Raw genomic sequence first — 20,758 nt, forward strand, 5'->3', positions numbered from 1 at the left:
GGTGCTGCACCTTGTCCCTGTAGGCTGTCAGTGTGATGGGATGTCAGTGTGATCAGTGTGATGGGAGGAGAAGAGTTTGTCTTAACTCTTAACAGGCTGAGGTCTGTCAATCAGGAAGAACTGCTATAGCAATAGTATTATCCCTCTTCCATCAAACTTTACAGTTGACACAATGCAGTCAGGGAGGTAAAATTCTCCTGGCATTCACCAAACCTAGACTCGTCCATCAGACTGACAGATAGAGAAGTGTGATCCATTAGTCCACAGAATACATTTTTACTGCTCCAGAGTCCAGTTGGTGGGCTTTACTCCACTCCATCAAACATTTGGCATTAATGCTTGGTGATGTAAGGCTTACATGCAGCTGTTCGGCCATGAAAACCCATGCCATTGTTATGACCCTCAGTCGTAATTGCCCTTCTTTGTGTCTGTTCTTGGCCATTTTGTGTGCTTTTCCCATTGTTTTGTGCAGATGCATAATTTGCCACTTGGAGGCGCCAGACAGTATCAGAGGTTGCTGAGCCACCATCTTGATAGATGTTTAGGGCGTTTCACCCCTCTGACTTGACCTGAAAGAACACCTGTCCAGACCAGACCAGACCAGCCCGGCACGCTTCACTTTTATCTGCTTTGCTTTTTATCTGCTTAGCTATTGTTACAACTGTGACTGTTTGATTACGCTTTGGAGGCTGGGTGAAAGTAGGGGACAGGTGCTGTGTTGTGTTGGTTACCTTTTCTCCTGTTTAAGGTAGAGAGTTAGGGTAGCCTGTATGCCTCTTGGTTTCTTTTGTTTGTAGTTTAGTAAGTTGGGAATCATTAGTTGTTTTGTTTGTTATTTTGGCTAATGCCTGTCCCTGAAGCCTTCAATCCAGCTTGTTTGAGCTTTGGTCATAACACCATGAAGCTCCTGGTGCACAGTTTTTGTGCTGATCTTAAAGCCAGAGAAGGTTTGGAACTCTGCAGGTACTGAGCCAGCAGAATGATCGTGATATTATGAACAATGCATCTCAGGACTACGCTGTGTAAATTTATGTGGTCTGGCACGTCATGGCTGCGTTGCTGTTATTCCTAAACGCTTCTGCATTTCAGTAATACTACTTACAGTTCATTGTGGAACATCTAGTAGGGAAGAAATTGTGTGAACTGACTTGTTGCAACAGTGGCATGATACTGCAGCACCACACTCAAATTCAGTCAGCTCCTTAGAACAACTAATTCTTTACAAACATGTGTAAAGGCAGACTGCATGGCTAGGTGTTTGATTATATACACCTGTGGCAATGGGACTGATTGAAGTAGCTGAATTCAATGATTAAGAATCCCAATACTTCTGTCCATATGGTGTAGCTAATGCCAACTGTTTAACTTCACAGTAGCAACTGTAGTGACAGTTTGTTAACTTTTTTTGTCTGTACAACACTTGCAAAGGGTTTTATGGCTACAAAGATAAAATAATAAGTTTGCTAGCACAGCATCATTTGCCTTGGCAATGCACGTCCATGAGTTTGGGGAGTGGAGCCTCTGAAGCAGCATTGAAGGGAGAGACTTGTTTGTTTTGCTGTTAAGCTCAAATATCAACAATCTTTCCCCAGAAGATCCATCCCTGCCCTCGATCAGTCCATTTCTAATTAAGAGCAAGTTATTCATTTTTAAGGAAATATTTATGTAAGGGGAGTCCATTAGAAGATATGCCACCTACACAAAGAAGGAGAATGTCAAGGAAAGAGGTGAAAATAAGTGGAAAAAACAGTTTAAAATCACTCATCTTTTTGTGCTTTCTTTTTGCATTTCCTTTCATATGCTCGTCTCTTCAGCCCCGTCCGCTCTGCCTTTTTTACATTTGGTTAATTTGCTCAGCTCATATTAGAAAACAACTTTTGAGGTAAGCTTGCTATTCCCCTGGCTACTCGCTGTCATTTATTCTCAGGATGCAAGTGCGAGTTGGTTTCATTAAAACACGATTCAGATTTCAAAAACGTGGCAGAAGTGAGTGGAACAGACAAATCCATTACAAGGCAAAACAAAGTAAACAAGAACTAAAAAGAAACAAAACCAACAACAAGGGGAAACAAGCAACAACATCAGATATATAGACACACAATGCAAGACAAAGCAACTGAGTATGGACTGTCCAGACTACGGGCTGGACAGAAGAGGACAAGACTGGAGACATGGTTTTAGAAGGAAGTGGAATGAGAACAGGACACTGGACTGGAGATGAGATAGGAGGGAGAACTGAAGATTAGACTGGAGAACAAAGAGGTAACTGGACCTGAGACAGGACAGCAGATGATACAGGAGGCTGAGCTGGAGCGGCCCTGGGAGCAGGAACAGGAATAATCCTGGGAGCAGGAACAGGAACAACCCTGGGAGCAGGAACGGGAGCGGCCCTGGGAGCAGGAACAGCAGACCACAGGCAGGTCTGGAGATGCTGAAACTGCGGGCAGGAGACTCAGAAGCCACGGGCTCATCAAGAGACTCAGAAGCCAGCTGGCAAGGAGATGTTGAGAGCGTACATAGACTGAGCTGCACTGACATCTTGGGTGCAGGCAGGCCTGCCGTGATGTCCTCGGGTGCACGCTGGGCTGCACCGACGTCCTCAGCTCTTGTGGCTTAGCAGAGGCCTCAAGAAGCAGCTTTTTGCATGGTAACCAAAAAAATCATTCTTGCAGCAATTTTAAAAATCCCTCCACAGTCCTTGCCTCTTTAGCCCTTCTCTCGAGCGTAATATCAGCCTACTCTAGGGCCATGCCTCTGAAAAAAGTCCATGAAACCTTTACAATGTCCAGTGGAGGAGGACATTGTAAATACTGAAGGTAAAATCTGTGCTGCGTGAAAAAACCCTCAGAAGTGCTTCTTCACCATTGTACTCACTAGGGGTAGACATCAACAAAGGAAGGAGAAGAGAGTTGAGAATAATTTTCCCAGATATTCAAGCTCTCCCTCTTGGGAGAGAGCAAGACTTGCTGCATCCTTGTTTAGTCTTGCATTCTGTAGCGTAGGAGGCACTGGGGCAGGATGCAAGTGCTATTTTTAAATTTAACGATGAAAATATCCTGCTTGGTTTATCTTGCTTGGTTACTCAGCTGACATTTAGGTTGTGACTCAGAGAAGAAAGAGCAAAAGAATAATCTCACCATCATTTGCTGATGTTTTGAAATCCAAAAACGTCTCCAGTGATGAGCTTCTTTGCATGCAGCCATGACTTGAGAGATCCTCTGGTCTTGAGTGAACCTCAGCACTGAGAGTCAGTCACACAGAAAAGCCTCATTAAACATCAGCGTCACTTTTTCCAATAAAATTACCACCATTTACATTGAAATCACAGCCCTCCTATTGAATTTGATTTCTTTTACAAACATCACTTTTCAGATTTTTTGCTGGCTGCTGATCAGCCATCGTCTCTTATGAGTCACATTATTACACAGACTCTAAACTCGAATTCCTATATTCTGTGGAATCATGGAGATAACAAAAACAATGCATTTGCACTGAAATACATGCTGCAATAGTCAAAGATTTGAAACCTCTAAACAGAGCGATAGTGTTCTAACCACATTGTTATTTCGTCATAACATCACAGGTTTTTCACAAACACTGTATCACTCTGCCAAGACGCCATTATCCTCCTAAATGGATTTGAACTAAGAAGACTTTCTACTGAATTAATAATATTATTAGTGAATTCCTGGCAAAATAATAAAATAAATAAAATGTATGATTTGAATGATTTGGAGGTGGTGCACATTACCGGTTGTACAACATCATGTGCTGTGTCATCCCAACATTCAGTAATGTCTGAGAGTACATCAGTGATCATAATGATTCATCTTACAGTAAAAGACAAAAGTACAGTTTCTCTTACCAGCTGGGAATCATTAAGATCCAAGAATTACATTTTTGTATTACTGCCCAGGAACATTACGTGGTTGTCGGACGTTTTATTATTAATATTATTATATTATTTAATATTATTAACTATTACAATTTTTGTGAAAAAGTGATACTTTTTTGATCCCACAACCAGGGAAATTCCACCTCTGCATTTAACCCATCCGTGAAGTGAAACACCACATACACACTAGTGAACACACACACTAGGCAGCAGTGAGCACACTTGCCCGGAGCGGTGGGCAGCCCTATCCACAGCACCCGGGGAGCAGTTGGGGGTTAGGTGTCTTGCTCAAGGACACCTCAATCATGGACTGTCCGCCCTGGGGATCGAACCAGCAACCTTCCGGTCACAGGGCCAGCTCCCTAACTTCCAGCCCACGACCCCATATTGCAATATGTATTAAGAAACAGTTTAAGACGTAAATGCCAAGGCTGATCCCGTTCCATATTAGGAACCTTACATTACATTCCTAACCTTATGTTATGTGTGTTTTCCTGTTTTTGCATTTTTATCTGTTCCGATTTTTTACTTAAATACACATCCCTTCCTTGTTTATTTCACTCCATTAATGACGGAGGTCACCAACTTTCTGCAGAGTCAATCACTACAGACCTCCAAACTTCATGTGGTCTTCAGATTAGCTGAAGAACAGCGTAGAGAGCTTCATGGAATGGGTTTCCATGGCCAAGCAGCTGCATCCAAGCCTTACATCACCAAACGCAATGCAAAGTGCCGAATGCAGTGGTGTAAGGCAAGGCCACTGGACTCTAGAGCCGTGGAGATGTGTTCTCTGGAGTGACCAATCACGTTTCTCCATCTGGCAATCCGATGGATGAGTCTGGGTTTGGCGGTTGCCAGGAGAAGGATTCAAGGATTCAAGGATTCAAGGAGATTTTATTGTCATTCGCATCACATGGTACATGAGGTGGAACGAAATTAAGATCTCATAGTCCAGTTTACACCCAAGAGCTGTTATTAAAATAGATAAATAAATAGAAGTACACAAGAGAGGGAGAGTAGGAAGTTAGCAGCAATATGAAGTCCAGAGTGCAAGTTTGCTATAGCAGCATGATATTGACTTAGAGCAGTGGATAAAGTGTCTAGATAAAGTGTCTCAGTGCGGTTTAAAGTGACAGTGCCTGTAACAGTACTTGTTCTTGTAAGTGTCAGTTGGAATTTAGGAGCCTTACAGCTTCTGGTATGAAGCTGTTTCTGAGTCTGGTTGTTTTGCACTTGATGCTCCGCAGCCTCCTGCCTGAGGGGAGCGGGACAAAAAGTGCATGTGCTGGGTGGGTGGGATCCTTCCTGATGCAGGCAGCCCTTTTCCTGCATCTGGAGGTGTAAATGTCTGTGGTGCTGGGGAGGCTGACTCCAGCAATCCTCTGTGCAGCCTTCACCACCCTCTGCAGTGCTTTCCTATCTGCAGCAGAGCAGCTTCCATGCCACACGTTGATGCTGGAGCACACAACGCTCTCCACCACACATCTGTAGAAGGAGGTGAGGACTGCCCTCCCGAGTCCAGCTCGTCTCAGCCTCCTGAGGAAGTAGAGCCGCTGATGTGCCTTCCTGACCAGAGTGGAAGTGTTGTTGCTCCAGGTGAGGTTGCTGCTCAGGTGCACACCCAAGTACCTGTAGCTGTCGACCACTTCCACCTCAGAACCTCCAATGTGCAGAGGGAGGTGGTCATGATGGCCCCTTCTGAAGTCCACAATCATCTCCTTCGTCTTCTTTACGTTGATGCAGAGGTTGTTTTCTCTGCACCAACCCTCCAGGTGTTCCACCCCCTGCCTGTAGTTGGACTCATCTCTGTTTGTGATGCATCCAACCACTGCTGTGTCGTCCGCAAACTTCACAATATGACAGCCTGGATGGATAGGTGAGCAGTCATATGTAAGCAGTGTAAACGGTACTTGTCTGACTGCATTGTGCCAAGTGTAAAGTTTGGAAGAGGGGGGATCATGGTGTGGGGTTGTTTTTCAGGAGCTGGGCTCGGCCCCTTAGTTCCAGTGAAAAGAACTCTTAATGCTTCAGTACCAAGAGATTGTGGATGATTTCATGCTCCCAACTTTGTGGGAACAGTTTGGGCACGGCCCCTTCCTTTTCCAACATGTCTGTGCACCAGTGCACAAAGCAGGTCCATAAAGACACGGATGAGTGAGTTTGGTGTGGAAGAATTTGACTGACCTGCAGAGTCCCGACCTCAACCCGCTAGAACACCTTTAGGATGAATTAGAGCAGAGACTGAGAGCCAGGCCTTCTCATCCAACACCAGTGTCTGACCTCACAAATGTGCTTCCGGAAGAATGGTCAAAAATTCCAATAAACACACTCCTAACCCTTGTGGTAAGCCTTCCCAGAAGAGTGGAAGCTGTTATAGCTGCAAAGGGTGGGCTGACATCATATTAAACCCTATTGATTAAGAATGGGATGTAACTCAAGTTCATATGCATGTTAAGGCAGATGAGCGAATATTTTGGCAATATATTGTACAAAAGAAAAAAAAAACTACCAACATTGGCCCATGTTAACCCATCCTCTCAAAGTAAGATTACTAACTTACGACTGGATCTTAGATCAGCATATGGACATGCATGATTTATTCCTTTTTTTATGGTTACTTTTAACCGTCACCACAATTTTTTTCTATTGTCTTTGTGATTTGCTTATTTATGGTCCATTCCTGCCAAATTTTGTATATTATTCAAGCTTTTTTCCTTCCTCTGTATTTGGTTTCTTTCTATTCACTCTCTATGAAGTACTTTATAAACTTGAAATGTCTCTTTTCATTGTGGTACTGCAAATAGGACAATCAATGTGTTTTCTTTCTTTCAATCTTTATTATTTAAATGTTGATGATTTAGTAAATTGTACTATAAACGATGGCAACAATTTCTGCTCTGTGGATTTTGCTGATTTACTGATTCTCTGAAAATATGTTCACACATTTTATACAGGGACAAACAAATATGGAATTGTCTGCAAAGTTAATGCACAAATTTGAGTTTTTTACATACTGGGTAAAAACTAACTTTTATTCTTTCTATTTTATATTATATAAATAATTTTTTTTCTCAAAATGTTAAATTCATTAAATAAAGAGTGATTGTGCATTAAATTGTGCAGTAGTGTGTTCCCTGTAATGGATATACAAAATAAACACAACAGTTTGACCACCCAAACCCAAGCAAAAGTGAGCGAACTACCTATATAACAAATACATAACAACAACAACAAAAAAAAACTCCTCACCTGCTTCTCCTCCAGACTGCAGGCAAAATGGATTTGTTGCTCAAATCAGATCTTTTGAGACAACTGTCCGCACAATTATTTGCAAGTGATCAGATTGGATTTATGTGTCCAGAAATCAACCTACCTCCATGGCTTGCTGTGGTAATGATGTAGGCATCAGCAATCATCCTACTCCATTCTGCTTGTGCACTGATTCTGCTCAACAGTAGCAAGTAGAATGCAGTATGTGACTAACATGAATGCCTCCAGCACACAAAAGATACCTGGATGACGTATCCTATATGAATATGGCATATTTTTTCAGAATGCAGCCAGAGCTACACTATATGGACAAAAGTATTGGGACACACCTCAATCAATTTATTAAGTGTTTCATTTCCATTGCCAAAGGTGTATAAAATCAAGCAACTTTGTCTTTGCAAACATTTGTAAAAGAATGTTTCGTTCTAAAGAAGTCACAGAATTTGAACGTGGTGCTGTATTTGAATGTCACCATTGTAACAAGTCAGTTCATGAAAATTCTTGCCTCCTAGATATTCCACAATTGGTGAGTGGTATTATTAACAATGGAAGCATTTAGGAGCCACAACAACTCAGCTGACAGTGGGGTCGCCGAGTGCTGAGGCTCATTGCACATAAAAGTCACCAACGCTCTGCTGACTCAATAACTGCAGTGTTCCAAACCTCCTCTGGCATCAACATCAGCACAAAAACTGTGCAGAGCTACATGTCATGGGTTTCCATGGTCAATCAGCTGCATGCAAGCCTTACATCAAGCACAAAGCCAAGCATCGCATGGAGTAAAGTGCCACTACTGGGCAGTGGAAATGTATTCTCTGGCGTGATAAATCAGGTTTCTCTATGTGGCCAGGAGAACTTTACCTGCCTGACTGCACTGTGCCAACTGAAAAGTTTGGTGGAGGAGGTATGCCATGCCATATGTCAGCTTCTCTTTCGATTTTCCTGGTCCACCTTAAATGGTGCCACAAAAGTGTTTGTGTCAGAATCGTGTCTGGTTTTAGTTGCCATTTGAGGGCACAAAGATCATGGCCAGCAAATACTGTTTTTTTTTGGACTTGTCCCTTGCATACAGACATAATCTGAATCTTTTAATGTTATGTATCGTAGATCATGAAACATGTTTAAAAATATCTGTTCATGTAGTCTTTCACAGAGTGGTGAACTCCGCTTTACTTCTGAAAAAAACTCTTTGGGACGCTTTTTTTGTTTGTTTGTTTGTTTATACACAGTCATTTTACAAGCAGCAGTTACCAGCAATCAACTAACTTCTTTAAACATTGCACAACTTTACCAGCTTTTCACACCCCTTTTTTTTGGAATGTGTTGGCATCAAATTCTAAATGGGCATATGATTTAAAAAAAAATTTATATTTAATATTTCCTTGTACTATTCAACACAAGGGACAAACACAGGGCTTAAATACACAGGGAAAATGAGGGACAGCAAGCAAGCAAGCAAGCAAAATTTATTTATATAGCGCTTTTTACAACAGGTGTTGTCACAAAGCAGCTTTACAGAACAATCAGTATTACAGAGAGAAGAGAAAAGAAGAAAGAAAATTCGGGTCCGAGCCCCCATGAGCAAGCCAGCGGTGGCAAGGAAAAACTCCCTAAAAGAGGAAGAAACCTTGAGAGGAACCAAGACTCAGAAGGGGAACCCATCCTCCTATGGTCGACACCGGAGGCAAACATTACATTATTAGTATGAAGATAACAGGTGATAACAATCAGGGCGGAGTTACAAAACCAAAACAAACGCACATGGAGTGGGAGGAGCCAATCAGACACAGAACGGGAAACAGGAACAGATGAAACAAAACGAGGACGAAAGATGGAGGGAGGACGAGGAGGCACAACACAAAACGACACCGAACGAGGGACGACCGGAGAAACAGGACAAGGAAAACAAGAACGAACGACAGACCACGCAAAAGACAGGGGAACAGGCACCAAGACAGACACAGGAACGGAAACAGGCACACAGACAGAAACAGGAAAGAAAAGACAACAGCAGGGAACAGGACAAAACCAGGGACCGAACAGGGCAGAAACGAAGGAACAGAAGGACCACGGGGAACAGAGACAGTCGAGGGCGGGATGGGCGGGAACAAAGGGGCTGTAAAGTCCACGGGGGCAGGCGGGCCTGCTACGACGTCCATAGAGACTGGCGGCGGGTCCTGAGGCGGTGCGACTGGCGGTGGGTCCGGAGGCGGGGCCACGGAATCAGGCTTGCCGCGGGGTGCGGCCACGGCCATCACTCAACTGCTTCAGCCCTGAATGACTTCCGACCTGTTGCACTCACCCCAATCATCTCCAAGTGCTTTGAAAGACTAGTTCTTTCCCACCTGAAGTTCTGCCTACCTGCTACGCTGGACCCAAACCAGTTCGCATATCGGAGCAACAGATCCACTGAGGACGCCATCTCCACAGCACTACACACTGCACTGACCCACCTGGACTGTCAGAACTCATATGTGAGAATGCTCTTCATTGATTTCAGTTCAGCATTTAACACAGTGATCCCGTCCATGCTGATATCCAAGCTCAACCATCTGGGCATCAGCACATCACTTTGCAACTGGATTTTGGACTTCCTGACTAACAGACCCCAGTCTGTTAAATTAGGCAATCTCCATTCATCACACATCACCCTGAACACTGGCGTTCCACAAGGCTGTGTTTTGAGTCCGATACTGTACTCCCTCTTCACCCATGACTGTGTACCTGTTTATGGCTCAAACACCATAGTCAAGTTCGCAGATGACACCACGGTGATAGGCCTGATCACAGATAATGATGAGACGGCCTACAGGGACGAAGTACAGCATCTCTCCTCATGGTGCCATGACAACAACCTGGCACTCAACACGCACAAAACAAAGGAGATCATCATGGACTTCAGACGGACTAGGAACCAGGCTCACACCCCGATCTCCATCAGTGGAGTTGCAGTGGACCAGGTGTCCAGCTTCAAGTTCCTTGGTCTCCACATCTCCAAGGATCTCACCTGGTCCTTGAACTCCTTCGTCCTCATCAAAAAGGCGCAGCAGCGCCTTTATTTTCTGCGGAACCTCAAGAAACCTCACCTGTCTCCCAGGATCCTGGTGAACTTTTACCGCTGTACCATTGAGAGCATACTCACCAACTGCATCTCTGTATGGTACGGCAGTTGCTGCGCTGCTGACCGCAAAGCACTCCAGCGGGTAGTAAAAACGGCGCAGCGCATCACAGGCACCGATTTACCCACCATCGAGGACATATACTACAAACGCTGCATGGGCAGGGCAAGAAACATCATCAAAGATGTTACCCACCCAAATCATAGACTTTTCAGCCTCTTACCATCTGGCAGGCGTTACAGGAGCCTCCGCTCCCGCACCAGCAGGCTTAGGAAAAGCTTTTTTCCTGAGGTGGTTATCCTGACGAACGCTACACAGTCACTTTAAAAAACTGCACTTCCTACACCTTCTGCACTGATGATATACTTCATTCATACAACTTTCATTTGTATTGCTGCTCCCTGATCTGTACAGTATCTATTATATCTACATGTCTATATTTGTATACGTATGTGTATATAATAACCTACATTCATATTACTGCATATCTCACTTTATGTATGTGTTATGTATATATGTATATTATATACTATATATTCAATATGTACATTCCTGTATATAAACTTAATACATAGATATATAGATACATATAACACTGCATATATAACACTGTATATTTTATATTGCATGTTTCATATTTTATATTACATATTTCACATTTCACTTGTACACACATGTATATAACAGTTATATTTATGCACTGGTCACTGTTACCACCGCACTTTATGTAAATAATGTTATATATTGCACTTCTGGTTAGATGCTAACTACATTTCATTGGCCCTGTACTTGTACTCTGCACAATGACAATAAAGTTGAATCTAATCTAATCTAATCTAATCTAATGTGTCTGTAATACTGTTCTGTAATACTTATATGGATTTAGAATAAGACTGAATTCCTAAAGAGCTTCACTCCTAAATTCAGTCCTAACTGAAGTTGTTGTGGCGATTAATCGGATAAGATTTTACACTTAAGAAGTTTCTGTAATATGGCCCCAGGAGCTTGATTCCCTGCGATGCCACAGCCATCCTTTGCTGTGAGTACAAGGCACTAAAAATACTGGTCAGCTCACCTGGTGAGTTGCAAAAAGTAAGATTGGAGTTTAAGTGCTAAGCGAGGCCACATTGATCAGGGGTGGGGAAAAATTGATTCTTGGATGCATCGCAATGCGAACTCGGACAATTCTGAATCGATTAACAAATGTCAAAAATTGATTTTCTAAATTTAAATTGATAACGTGATGTTGACGGAACGCAAAGGGTGGAATTTGGAATTGTGCATGTACAGCGCCCAGACAGTCTGTGAAAGCACGTAACACAAACAGCTGGATGAGCAAGAAATCCGACCAACTCCGTCCAAGTTAAAAGTTAGGTTAGGTCAGGAGTCAACATTTCGGTTGTCACGAATAGCCATTTTGTCACTTCAGGAAAAATCTAACTACCTTGGGAGCCACAACACTTAAATGCCCAATATGTGCCAGTATATGCTTTACGAGGCTAAAGTCAGCTTCTCATTTGCCAGCTATTTGTTTGAATATTCCCTTTCAAACTTTCTAGTGTTTGACAGTCTCTCGTTGCAGATTAAATGTATCAGGAAAAATCTCTTTGCCATTTCATAACGTTAGCTAGACAATATTGAGTTATGTGAACAGTCTGCATGTGAACCTTCAGGGTTATAGGGTGGTGAATTTAAAGTGTTTAAGACCATCCATTGTTAACACTGTATTGAACGATCAGCACAGCTTTATTTTACTGCAAAAGGAGGAATATTTAATTTTTTACCTAAAAATCAAATTTAGCTGTTTAAAAAAGGGCTGTAAAAATATGCTGCCAAAGCCTAAGTTAGCGTATGGAAGCACTTTGGCTTCTATGAACTTCTCACCGTAACTGCACCTTTGATCACAGATGAGTGGCAGCAGCGTCTCATGTGCAAACAAAAGCAGTGAATGAGAGCCTTCCAGTTGACTTGCCACACCACTTCCCATTGTTTTATTAATGAAAGATATTGGAAGTAAATTCATTATAGATCATTAGAAATACTTTGCTTTAAAAGTACCAAGTCCTCACAGTGAGAAATCCTGTATAGAATAAAAGATGCATCAATAATCGTTTTTTTAATCGCATCGCAGTCCACTAAATCGTAATTGAATTGTGAGGTGCCTAGATGGATGGATGTGGATGGATGGCTGTGGCATCACCACGAATCAAACCCACAATTTCCAGATGATGGAGCCAACACTTAAAACAGCTGCACGACTCGAGAGCTCCTGATTTACCTTTTCTCATGTTCAGCCTGTCTACAAAATGGCTTAGCCGTCTGATCGATGGTAGTTTGTTTTAATAAGAAGATCAATAGCAAAATAAATGCTGTTAGAGTAAGAATAAGAAAAAATCTACTTCTGACATGTGCAGCATTACTTACGCAACAACCTGTATAGGAAAGAGAAGGGTTGAAAAATTACTTAAACATAGCATGTGGTGTACACTACAGCATACCTAATAAAGCAACTCAAGCAAAGGAAAAACTTTGACAAGTCTCCTCAAAACAAACCTGCAGTGAGAATGGCAGTGGCAGTATAATTAGAATGGAATGGTGTTACTGAGGAATGTACAATGCCTGACACAGGTTAATTCCTTCAGCTGCTAAGGTTTTGCATTAACAACACTCACAGCTCAGTGATAAATCTATGAACAGACAGATTTATACTGGCTGTAGAGTAAACTCACCTTGATGTGGATTAGAGCATTTATCAAAAATGATTATAAAATGACGTTACAATAAATAAAGTTACAGGAAAAACGTTAACCTCTTATTCTTCAGGGTATATCTTGGTTTTTCCATCTGAACTTACATGACCAAATTGTAAGGCAAATTATTCAGTAACTGCATGAAATAAATGTAAATCTTTTTATTTATTTATTTTGTAAAAGCTCGCTTCAAATGAACAGAACGTGTTTTATGATATACACATATCACTATAAGCTTACAACTTACTGCTGAAAGCCAAAAATCTCAGACGCTCTTTGTGTTATTTTCTAAAAGTAAAGTTTCCAGAGCAGATCACTGAAGAGACGCCGTGTGTTTATAGTTTAGAGCCCAGATTTGGGGGAAAACGGGTCGACTTTCAGTAGAAAAACAAACTGAGTTCAGCTTCTTTTATTATAAGGGTTTAAAATGACATCACCGTCTATTAGACTGGAGAGAAGAGCTACAGCCTCACACGACGCCCAGCTTCTGAATGGAGCTTATGAAATATGAAAGTGTGTTTTGGAACCACTGGTGGTCTCAAGGAGTTGAAGAGGTCAAGATTGGTTAGCTAACAAGTCAGCTTGTTACTGCTGATAACAAATTAGCCATGATACAATGCTCATGCTCATAATTCAAGATAAATATTGTACATAATCCATTCTCTCATTATAGTCTCCTGAAAGATCTTGTGTGAAAAACAAAAACAAAACACAGGTTCTAGCTCCAGTGTTAGTTCGTCTGAAAGGGCAGTTTCCAATGCTTAAAACAACATTCTTAGTAGAAACCTGTATTACTGCCTTCATGTAGAGTGCCTAAATGATTTCCCTGATTTGTAAACAGAGTTTACTCATTTTGTCAAGTCTTAGACATACATGTCCGCAGCAAAAACCTGCGTGTTTTAATTTAAATTTTTTTTAAAAAGTTTAAATGTGGGCGGCACGGTGGCGTGGTGGGTAGCGCTGTCGCCTCACAGCAAGGAGGGCCTGGGTTCGATTCCCCGGCCGGGTGACCGGGGTCCTCTCTGTGTGGAGTTTGCATGTTCTCCCCATGTCTGCGTGGGTTTCCTCCGGGTTCTCCGGTTTCCTCCCACAGTCCAAAGACATCCAGTCAGGCCAATTGGGTGTGCTAAATTGTCCCTAGGTGTGAGTGTGTGAGTGACTGTCTGTGTCTGTGTGTCTGCCCTGCGATGGACTCGCAACCTGTCCAGGGTGTATCCTGTCTTCCGCCCGAAGACTGCTGGGATAGGCTCCAGCTCCCCCCCGCGACCCTGACGGAGAAGCGGCTTAGAAAATGGATGGATGGATGGATGGAAGTTTAAATGTTTCTTCTGTGCGCTTCTAAATACTTTTTTGTACTTTTTTCATCTTTTGGCATGTTACAGATGCTACCAGATAGCCAGAAGTGAAAGTTTGACAGAGAAAGCAATTATAACTAAGGAAACCAGTCAACTGGATAACAGTGCACCTGGTCAACAGGCCATGTCATACCTTGTAGGGGATGAAGTGTTATTTCCTTGATGAAACTTTGCAAAAGTATTTCCAGTCTCATCTCAACGACAACAGTCTGTGTAGTGTTGAGGCTCAATGTCAGGTTGCTCTGTACTCTGTAGAACCCCTCAGTGTCCAGCTCTGTGGTTGTGACATTTCTCCCATCTGGATGCTTCCAAGACACAGTTGGCTCAGGAAAACCCTGAGATGACGACAGGGTAACAACTACATAGTTGCAGGTGTAGTGAACAGCCATCTGTGGTTCTCCATAAGGAGCTGGGATTGGAGGGAAAGACTCATTAGGCATATTAAATCACTGAGCAGAGAGAAGTGCATCATGTTTACATACATTTATTTGAGATAACTTAACACAACAGTTTGGTGCAAGTGCATTGACAACCATGACTATTAGAGCTAGCCCTTTACTTTTGAACATAAATGCCAAAACTAAGTCAAAAAAAAGAGGAAAAACCCAGCTCAGCAATAATGCTGAAAAGAGCATTATAAAAGAGAAAAGAGAGAAGCGCAAAAAAAAAAGAGGAACGTAAAATGCGAGACGCCATGAAAAGCAGTGTGACGCGCAAACAAAAGAAAGAAACGCAAAAGGGAGAAAGTATTGCAAAAAAAGCAGCAACATAAAATGTGAAACGCAAACAAAAGAAAGAAACGCAAAAGAGGGAAAGTATTGCAAAAACAAAACCGGAACGTAAAATGCAAAATGCTAATCTTATATTTGCGATATATTTTTTTTCTTGTCACCATTAAAGACCCTAATTTGACTCCATACATTTAAGACAAGAGAAATTTTTGAAAAGAACAGTTTTAGATTAAATGCAAATATTTGAAACTTCTAAAAAAGACACTACATATGTTATTTAAAGCTTATGACAGACATATTAGTGTAGAGTTTATTTTGTAGCAGTTTCACAGTGACGCTTTAAGCAGGGAGGCTAACAGAGCTGCCACCACTGTTTTCAATTTCTATAAACCCCGATTAAGCTGCCGCTTGTATTCAGTCCGACACATATCTGGGACGTCCAGAAGACTAAAGTGCCGTTTTTATCCTTCACAAAACTGGTCCCATCCATATGAAATAAAATAGATATTTCCCAAAAATCATTAGGCTTTGCCTGAAGGCCAAGAAGGGTTCCCCTCAGGATTTGGACAACCTGCGTCTGGTCAACTTGTGTGTAAATTCTATTTAACTTTGAGGCAGAAGGGCCTTTGTGTTTGGATGTAAACTTCGTGTTCATGCACTCTGACTAATAAATTCACTCAGTAGGAAAAGGCATCAAAACTCAAAACGAAATGGCACCCATCAGTGAGCTAAGAAATCTAAGGCCAGTAACTACCAAAACATGCATTACAAAATGGGCAGTTTGTCCTAAAATCTGACTGGCTGAGCCACATTTAAACGCCTGTAAAACAATCACTAAACCTTCACTTATGACCGGCTCACATGTGAATTCTGTATTACTGCACCACGTCTCCAAGTCATTGTGGTGATAATGGAATAATGTTTGATTTTAATATTGCTCTTGGGTGGCCCGCATAAGAGATGACTTATTTTGTTAATAATAATAATAATAATAATAATAATAATTAGACTGAGTACAGTGTACAGGCTAAAAGATAGCGAACAGGCTAGACAACTCCTTTATTAATATCTCAGTTTTTTTACTTCATTTTGTGGGCAATGACTGCATGTAAAGCAAAGGGTTTTCCATTAAATAGTGTTCATGTCCTGTTTAGAAGGGTTCAAGTCCTAGTCCATGAATTCAACATACTCTAAAGAACCTGCATTTCTTGGTGGATACACTCAATTATAATATCTTATATTATGATATAATTATTATTATTATATTAATCTAACACCTTAGATTAAATGTTGAAAAATTGTGTGTTTTTATCATTTCGTTCACCGTTTTATAAAGCAAGGCACAACCGTCTAGCGGAACCCACTTCTTTCTTTCACTTTTGTTGCTTGGGAATGCACTAATACTAAAATATGACTGAGTGCTGTAACACAGCGCTGTGGTTGTGTGGAGTGGACGTGATTTAACGCTGCTAAACCTTGTTAGGATGTAAGGAAAGAGGTGAGTTCAGTGTGAGCCAGAATAGTTATGCCACTCATCACTTGTCACTCACACTTCAATGTGACTCACACTACCTTAGTGATTTTACCACAGACAAATGGGGTTTTAGGCACCCTTTACTCATGACAAAAATCAGGGTAATACATGGCCTGTCATGGCTTATTGCTTTATTTTTTACTATCCAAAGATTTTATACTTTTATAGGCTTTTCAAAATAGAGGCAAAATTGACTCAATACAAACAGAAACAGGACTAAGGAACCAGATATTCAGTCATTTGAAGAAGAGCATTTATAGCTTTCTTGCCACAATGTACACAATTTCTGTGCTATAAAGCAACATACAGTTACTGTCCACTTTTTTATAACATCAACTTCCACTCAGTGGTCACTTTATGTATTCTGCAAAACCAATATAGCAGAAAATCACAGACTGTAGGTCATCCATTACTGCAAACATTGCCAGCTGCATTTTATTCATTATTGGTCAGCGTCTGACAACAGGACCACTGTTGACCAGATACTATTTTGGACATGGTTCATTCTCAGTGCAGCAGTGATGTTGCCAGACACTGGATGCACAGTCATATGCAAAGGTTTGTGCACCCTCGTCAAAGAACACGTTTTGTTGATTTTCTAACTGAAAATAAAGTTAACACATCCTCTACAGTGAGCATGTCTATACATTTTAATCCAGAATTATTGTTTATTTGCTGAATTCAACATATTGAGGAACATAAAATGTGTTCAAAAGTTATGGGCCATTTTCAGCCAATAAACACGTTATACACCAACATTTGCAGAAAAATGCCATATTCAAGTTTGGTGTTGTTTCAATTAACATTTGACCAGGGATGTTCAAACTTACGATGCGATGGTATCGGTCTTGAATAAATTGAGCGGTTAATCCCTTACCTGCCACAATGAGTTGTATACTCTTTTTGGTTTGTCCCATTAGGTTTTGAACATTGCAGGTGTATTCTCCACGATGGTATGGCTGGACATTGTTCAGTGAAAGTGCCGCGTTTCCCTTCAACACCTCCTCCATAAACAAGCATGTCCGTTCCTTGTAGATCTGTCCCTGTCGACCTAGTTGATCTTTACCTAGATAAAAGCTGTGGACCACCGTCTCTCCATGCTGCCAGTTTATGATTAAGTTGGTAAGATTCAGACTGTAAGTCGCTGAAAATGGACAGTTTAAAACAGCACTACCACCTGGAGGTACGACTACTGCCCTTTCTTCTGGTGGTATCTGAAGAGGGTAAACTGGAAGCATTAATATACGTAAGACTTGGTGAGAGAGGAAGGAAAGTGAGGATGCAGGTTAATTGAAATTATTATATGTCACTTTACCACTGCCATAACATTGTCTTGAACTACAACTGATGTGAAAATCTAACACAGCGCTGAGTTAGACCCTTCTAGCTTGATGTGAACATATACAAAGAGCAATATCATAGTACTGGTTTATATTTAAAAAAAAAAAATGTGTCATTACATTAACAGCATAATTAGTCCTGTTTAATTGGATTTAGTGCCATGCAGGGTGTGCATCATTGTAGAGAAATCACATTGATAGTAATATGTATTGTGTACCATGAAAATATTTAAGTATTATGATACTGTATTTTGGCCATATTGCCCACTTCTAATTATACTTCCAATTTTCAAAAATATCTGAATAATTCACTTCTTGAGATGTAAACAGAGTCATTCAGAGTGGTTTGATGTTCAATGCTTCATTGTAGAGCAGTGGTCACCAACCCACCTCTTGGAAATCTACCTTCCTGCAAAGTGTAGCCCGAACGACAATCTGGCACATTTGACGCATTTTACTCCACACCTCTCTGAATGACCGTTTCCATCTCAACCATCGATTATATAGAATTTTGGAGAAATCGTTAAGAGTTCTCCTTTAAACTGTTTTCTGTCACTACGGCAAGTTATTGGTTGCAATTACTGTCCAGAATTTTAATTTCGCATATTTATCTGCAAATAATCTATCACCCACCGATATATTGAACATTTTAGCTGTAACATGTTCATGTTAGCTAAGAATGTTTTCTCTGAGTGGACAAAGTACTTTAATAAGTAATTTTGGATCAGAGTGTCTGCTGTAAAGGGAAATGTCTTCCCAACAAAGTGGTTTCTCTTTATTTAATAAAAAAAAAAAAAAAAAACCACAAAACCAGAGCCACCGCAACAGACAGGAAAGGGAGGAGTTGGATTGGCAGTTAAACGTTTGGCAGTTAGTTCCTAAAACTCCCAAATATGGTAATATTTAAGAGATTTCAGGATATGAATCATTTAATCTATTAAATGTTAAATAAACTCTGACACCATGCCTGTGCTGAAACAATGGATTTGTCTGCATTTGTTCTAGTCTTTCACTAGTTTCCTATGGCTCCCAGTGCTTTAGGAGTGCAGTCTGAATTTCAGACGTTTTCATTTCTAAGCTGAAGCCTGAAACCAGAGAACCGAAGTGCAGATGAATGATCTTACCCATCAGTTTTGCCCATGATGCATAGAATAACATAGTGTTTATGCTGCAGTGATGTACCTTGAAGGGGAAAAAGCAGAAAGAAAAACAAATTGTCACCATTGCATTTCCTTCCACAGACATTAACTGAGAACTCAACATTTCTGCATAATTAAATGGTCCATTCTAGAGAAGCTCCGTCAGAATTGTTCACAGTGGTGGTGATAGGAACCAGGCGTCTGAAGAGCTTGATATTTTACATTTATGGCATTTAACAGACGCTTTCATCCAGAGCAATTTACAATTTGATTGCTTTTTTTTTTCCTTTTTTCACAGGTAAGTGAAGGCAGTGTTAGGAGTCTTGCCCAAGGGCTCTTTTTGGTATAGTGTAGGGTGTTCACCCTGGTGGGGACTGAACCCCAATCTACAGCATGGATGGCCAAGATGTTACCCACTACACTATATAAACCACTCTAAATACCTCTAAAAGCTCCCTCGCAAAAGGTTCTTACATGAAATGGTTACTAACACAATGCTTGATGCCCAGGATACTGGCTTGAGAAGGCTTTTTTTTAACCCATGAATGGCAGCGAGACACGTGTAGGGTGCAGTGAGGCAAAATAACCACCCCCTCAAATCTACCATTAATAAACCTTTATCAACCTAAGAACTCACTGGAGGTTTTGGACAGTAAATAAAATGACTGTATTTGTGCTGCAGATATCATGAGGCCTGGTTCCCATCACCACCACTGTAAAAAAAATAATAAAAATCAGTATAATCAGTAAAAAATTGTAATTAACTATTTAATGTCAAATTACTCGAAATGACTTTCCTTGCATCTCAATGACTGGATTATACAAACATACAGAGGAGTCCCTTTAACTGGCTGTTTTTACTAAGAAATGAAACCAGAGCACCACGTTACATCAGCACCATGTGTCTTCGGCGTTATTCCCGTCTGAGGTGACGAATCTAAAGACATGCTCAGTAAATTCGCTTTTAAAGCGGGATTACTTACTAGGTTACCTCATAGCGACGCAAAGTCATTCAGAGCGCTTTCATCGCGAGTCTGGAGATTTTAACGTCTCTAAAAGCGGCTTCCTTCACTCCTCACGGCGGAGGGACACGCTCAGGGCTATCGGGCAGAACAGTACCCCGAAAAAAAAAACCTTATTTTTCAGATTTATCGCTATTTTTACCATCAACATTACACACAGAAACTCCACAGACTCGTGTAAGTTCATTGGTCGCTTTTGAACAGTAAGTTAAACTAGAAGGGGAAAGTTCGTGAACGAACTTTAAGTTGGCTTGAAAAAGCCTGTTAAGTAAGTTAAAACGCTAAATTGGTTGAAACCGGTTGATAGTTGTTTAAATGTTCAACTGGTTGAAACCGGTTGACGGTTGTTGAAATGTTCAACTGGTTGAAACCGGTTGACGGTTGTTGAAATGTTAAAATGGTTGAAACCGGTTGACGGTTGTTGAAATGTTAAAATGGTTGAAACCGGTTGACGGTTGTTGAAATGTTAAATTGGTTGAAACCGGTTGGTAGTTGTTAAAATGATAAAACGGTTAAAAACGGTTGATAGCTGTTGAAATGTTTAAATGGTTGAAAACTGTTGATAGTTGTTGACATGTTGCGAAAAAGTTGTAAAGCAGAAGC

The 20,758-nt window shown here is 41.1% G+C and overlaps 2 protein-coding genes across 2 annotated transcripts in view; both read right to left on the minus strand.

Annotated features, from left to right (window-relative positions):
* LOC108415248 (CD276 antigen-like) overlaps nt 1-2,535 on the minus strand; it is a 29,079-nt gene extending 26,544 nt beyond the window's left edge. Inside the window, exon 1 of the mRNA XM_037533952.1 lies at nt 2,273-2,535. The gene's annotated coding sequence lies outside the window, so the exon portion shown is untranslated. The remainder of the gene's footprint in view (nt 1-2,272) is intronic.
* Nucleotides 1,680-20,181, minus strand: LOC108438100 (CD276 antigen-like). The gene is made up of 7 exons (XM_017715674.2): nt 20,117-20,181; nt 19,119-19,176; nt 17,532-17,882; nt 14,523-14,798; nt 3,138-3,241; nt 2,273-2,490; nt 1,680-1,695 (listed from the first exon to the last, which is right to left on the minus strand). The coding sequence occupies exons 2-7, from the start codon at nt 19,150-19,152 to the stop codon at nt 1,680-1,682; spliced, it is 999 nt and encodes a 332-aa protein (XP_017571163.2). The 5' UTR covers nt 19,153-19,176; nt 20,117-20,181.
* Nucleotides 20,182-20,758: the final 577 nt, after the last annotated feature.

The sequence above is a fragment of the Pygocentrus nattereri genome, chromosome 24 (assembly GCF_015220715.1).
Source record: "Pygocentrus nattereri isolate fPygNat1 chromosome 24, fPygNat1.pri, whole genome shotgun sequence".
NCBI classification, from domain to species: domain Eukaryota; kingdom Metazoa; phylum Chordata; class Actinopteri; order Characiformes; family Serrasalmidae; genus Pygocentrus; species Pygocentrus nattereri.

What these genes read in the sequence shown, in the direction of transcription:
- LOC108438100 (XM_017715674.2), bottom strand. Translation starts at nt 19,152, where the DNA reads ATGTTATTCTATGCATCATGGGCAAAACTGATGG. An exon ending in ATCATGGGCAAAACTGATGG is followed by an intron (nt 17,883 to 19,118) that starts GTAAGATCATTC and finishes TAATGCTTCCAG; the next exon opens with TTTACCCTCTTCAGATACCA. An exon ending in AACACTTCATCCCCTACAAG is followed by an intron (nt 3,242 to 14,522) that starts GTATGACATGGC and finishes ACTGACTCTCAG; the next exon opens with TGCTGAGGTTCACTCAAGAC.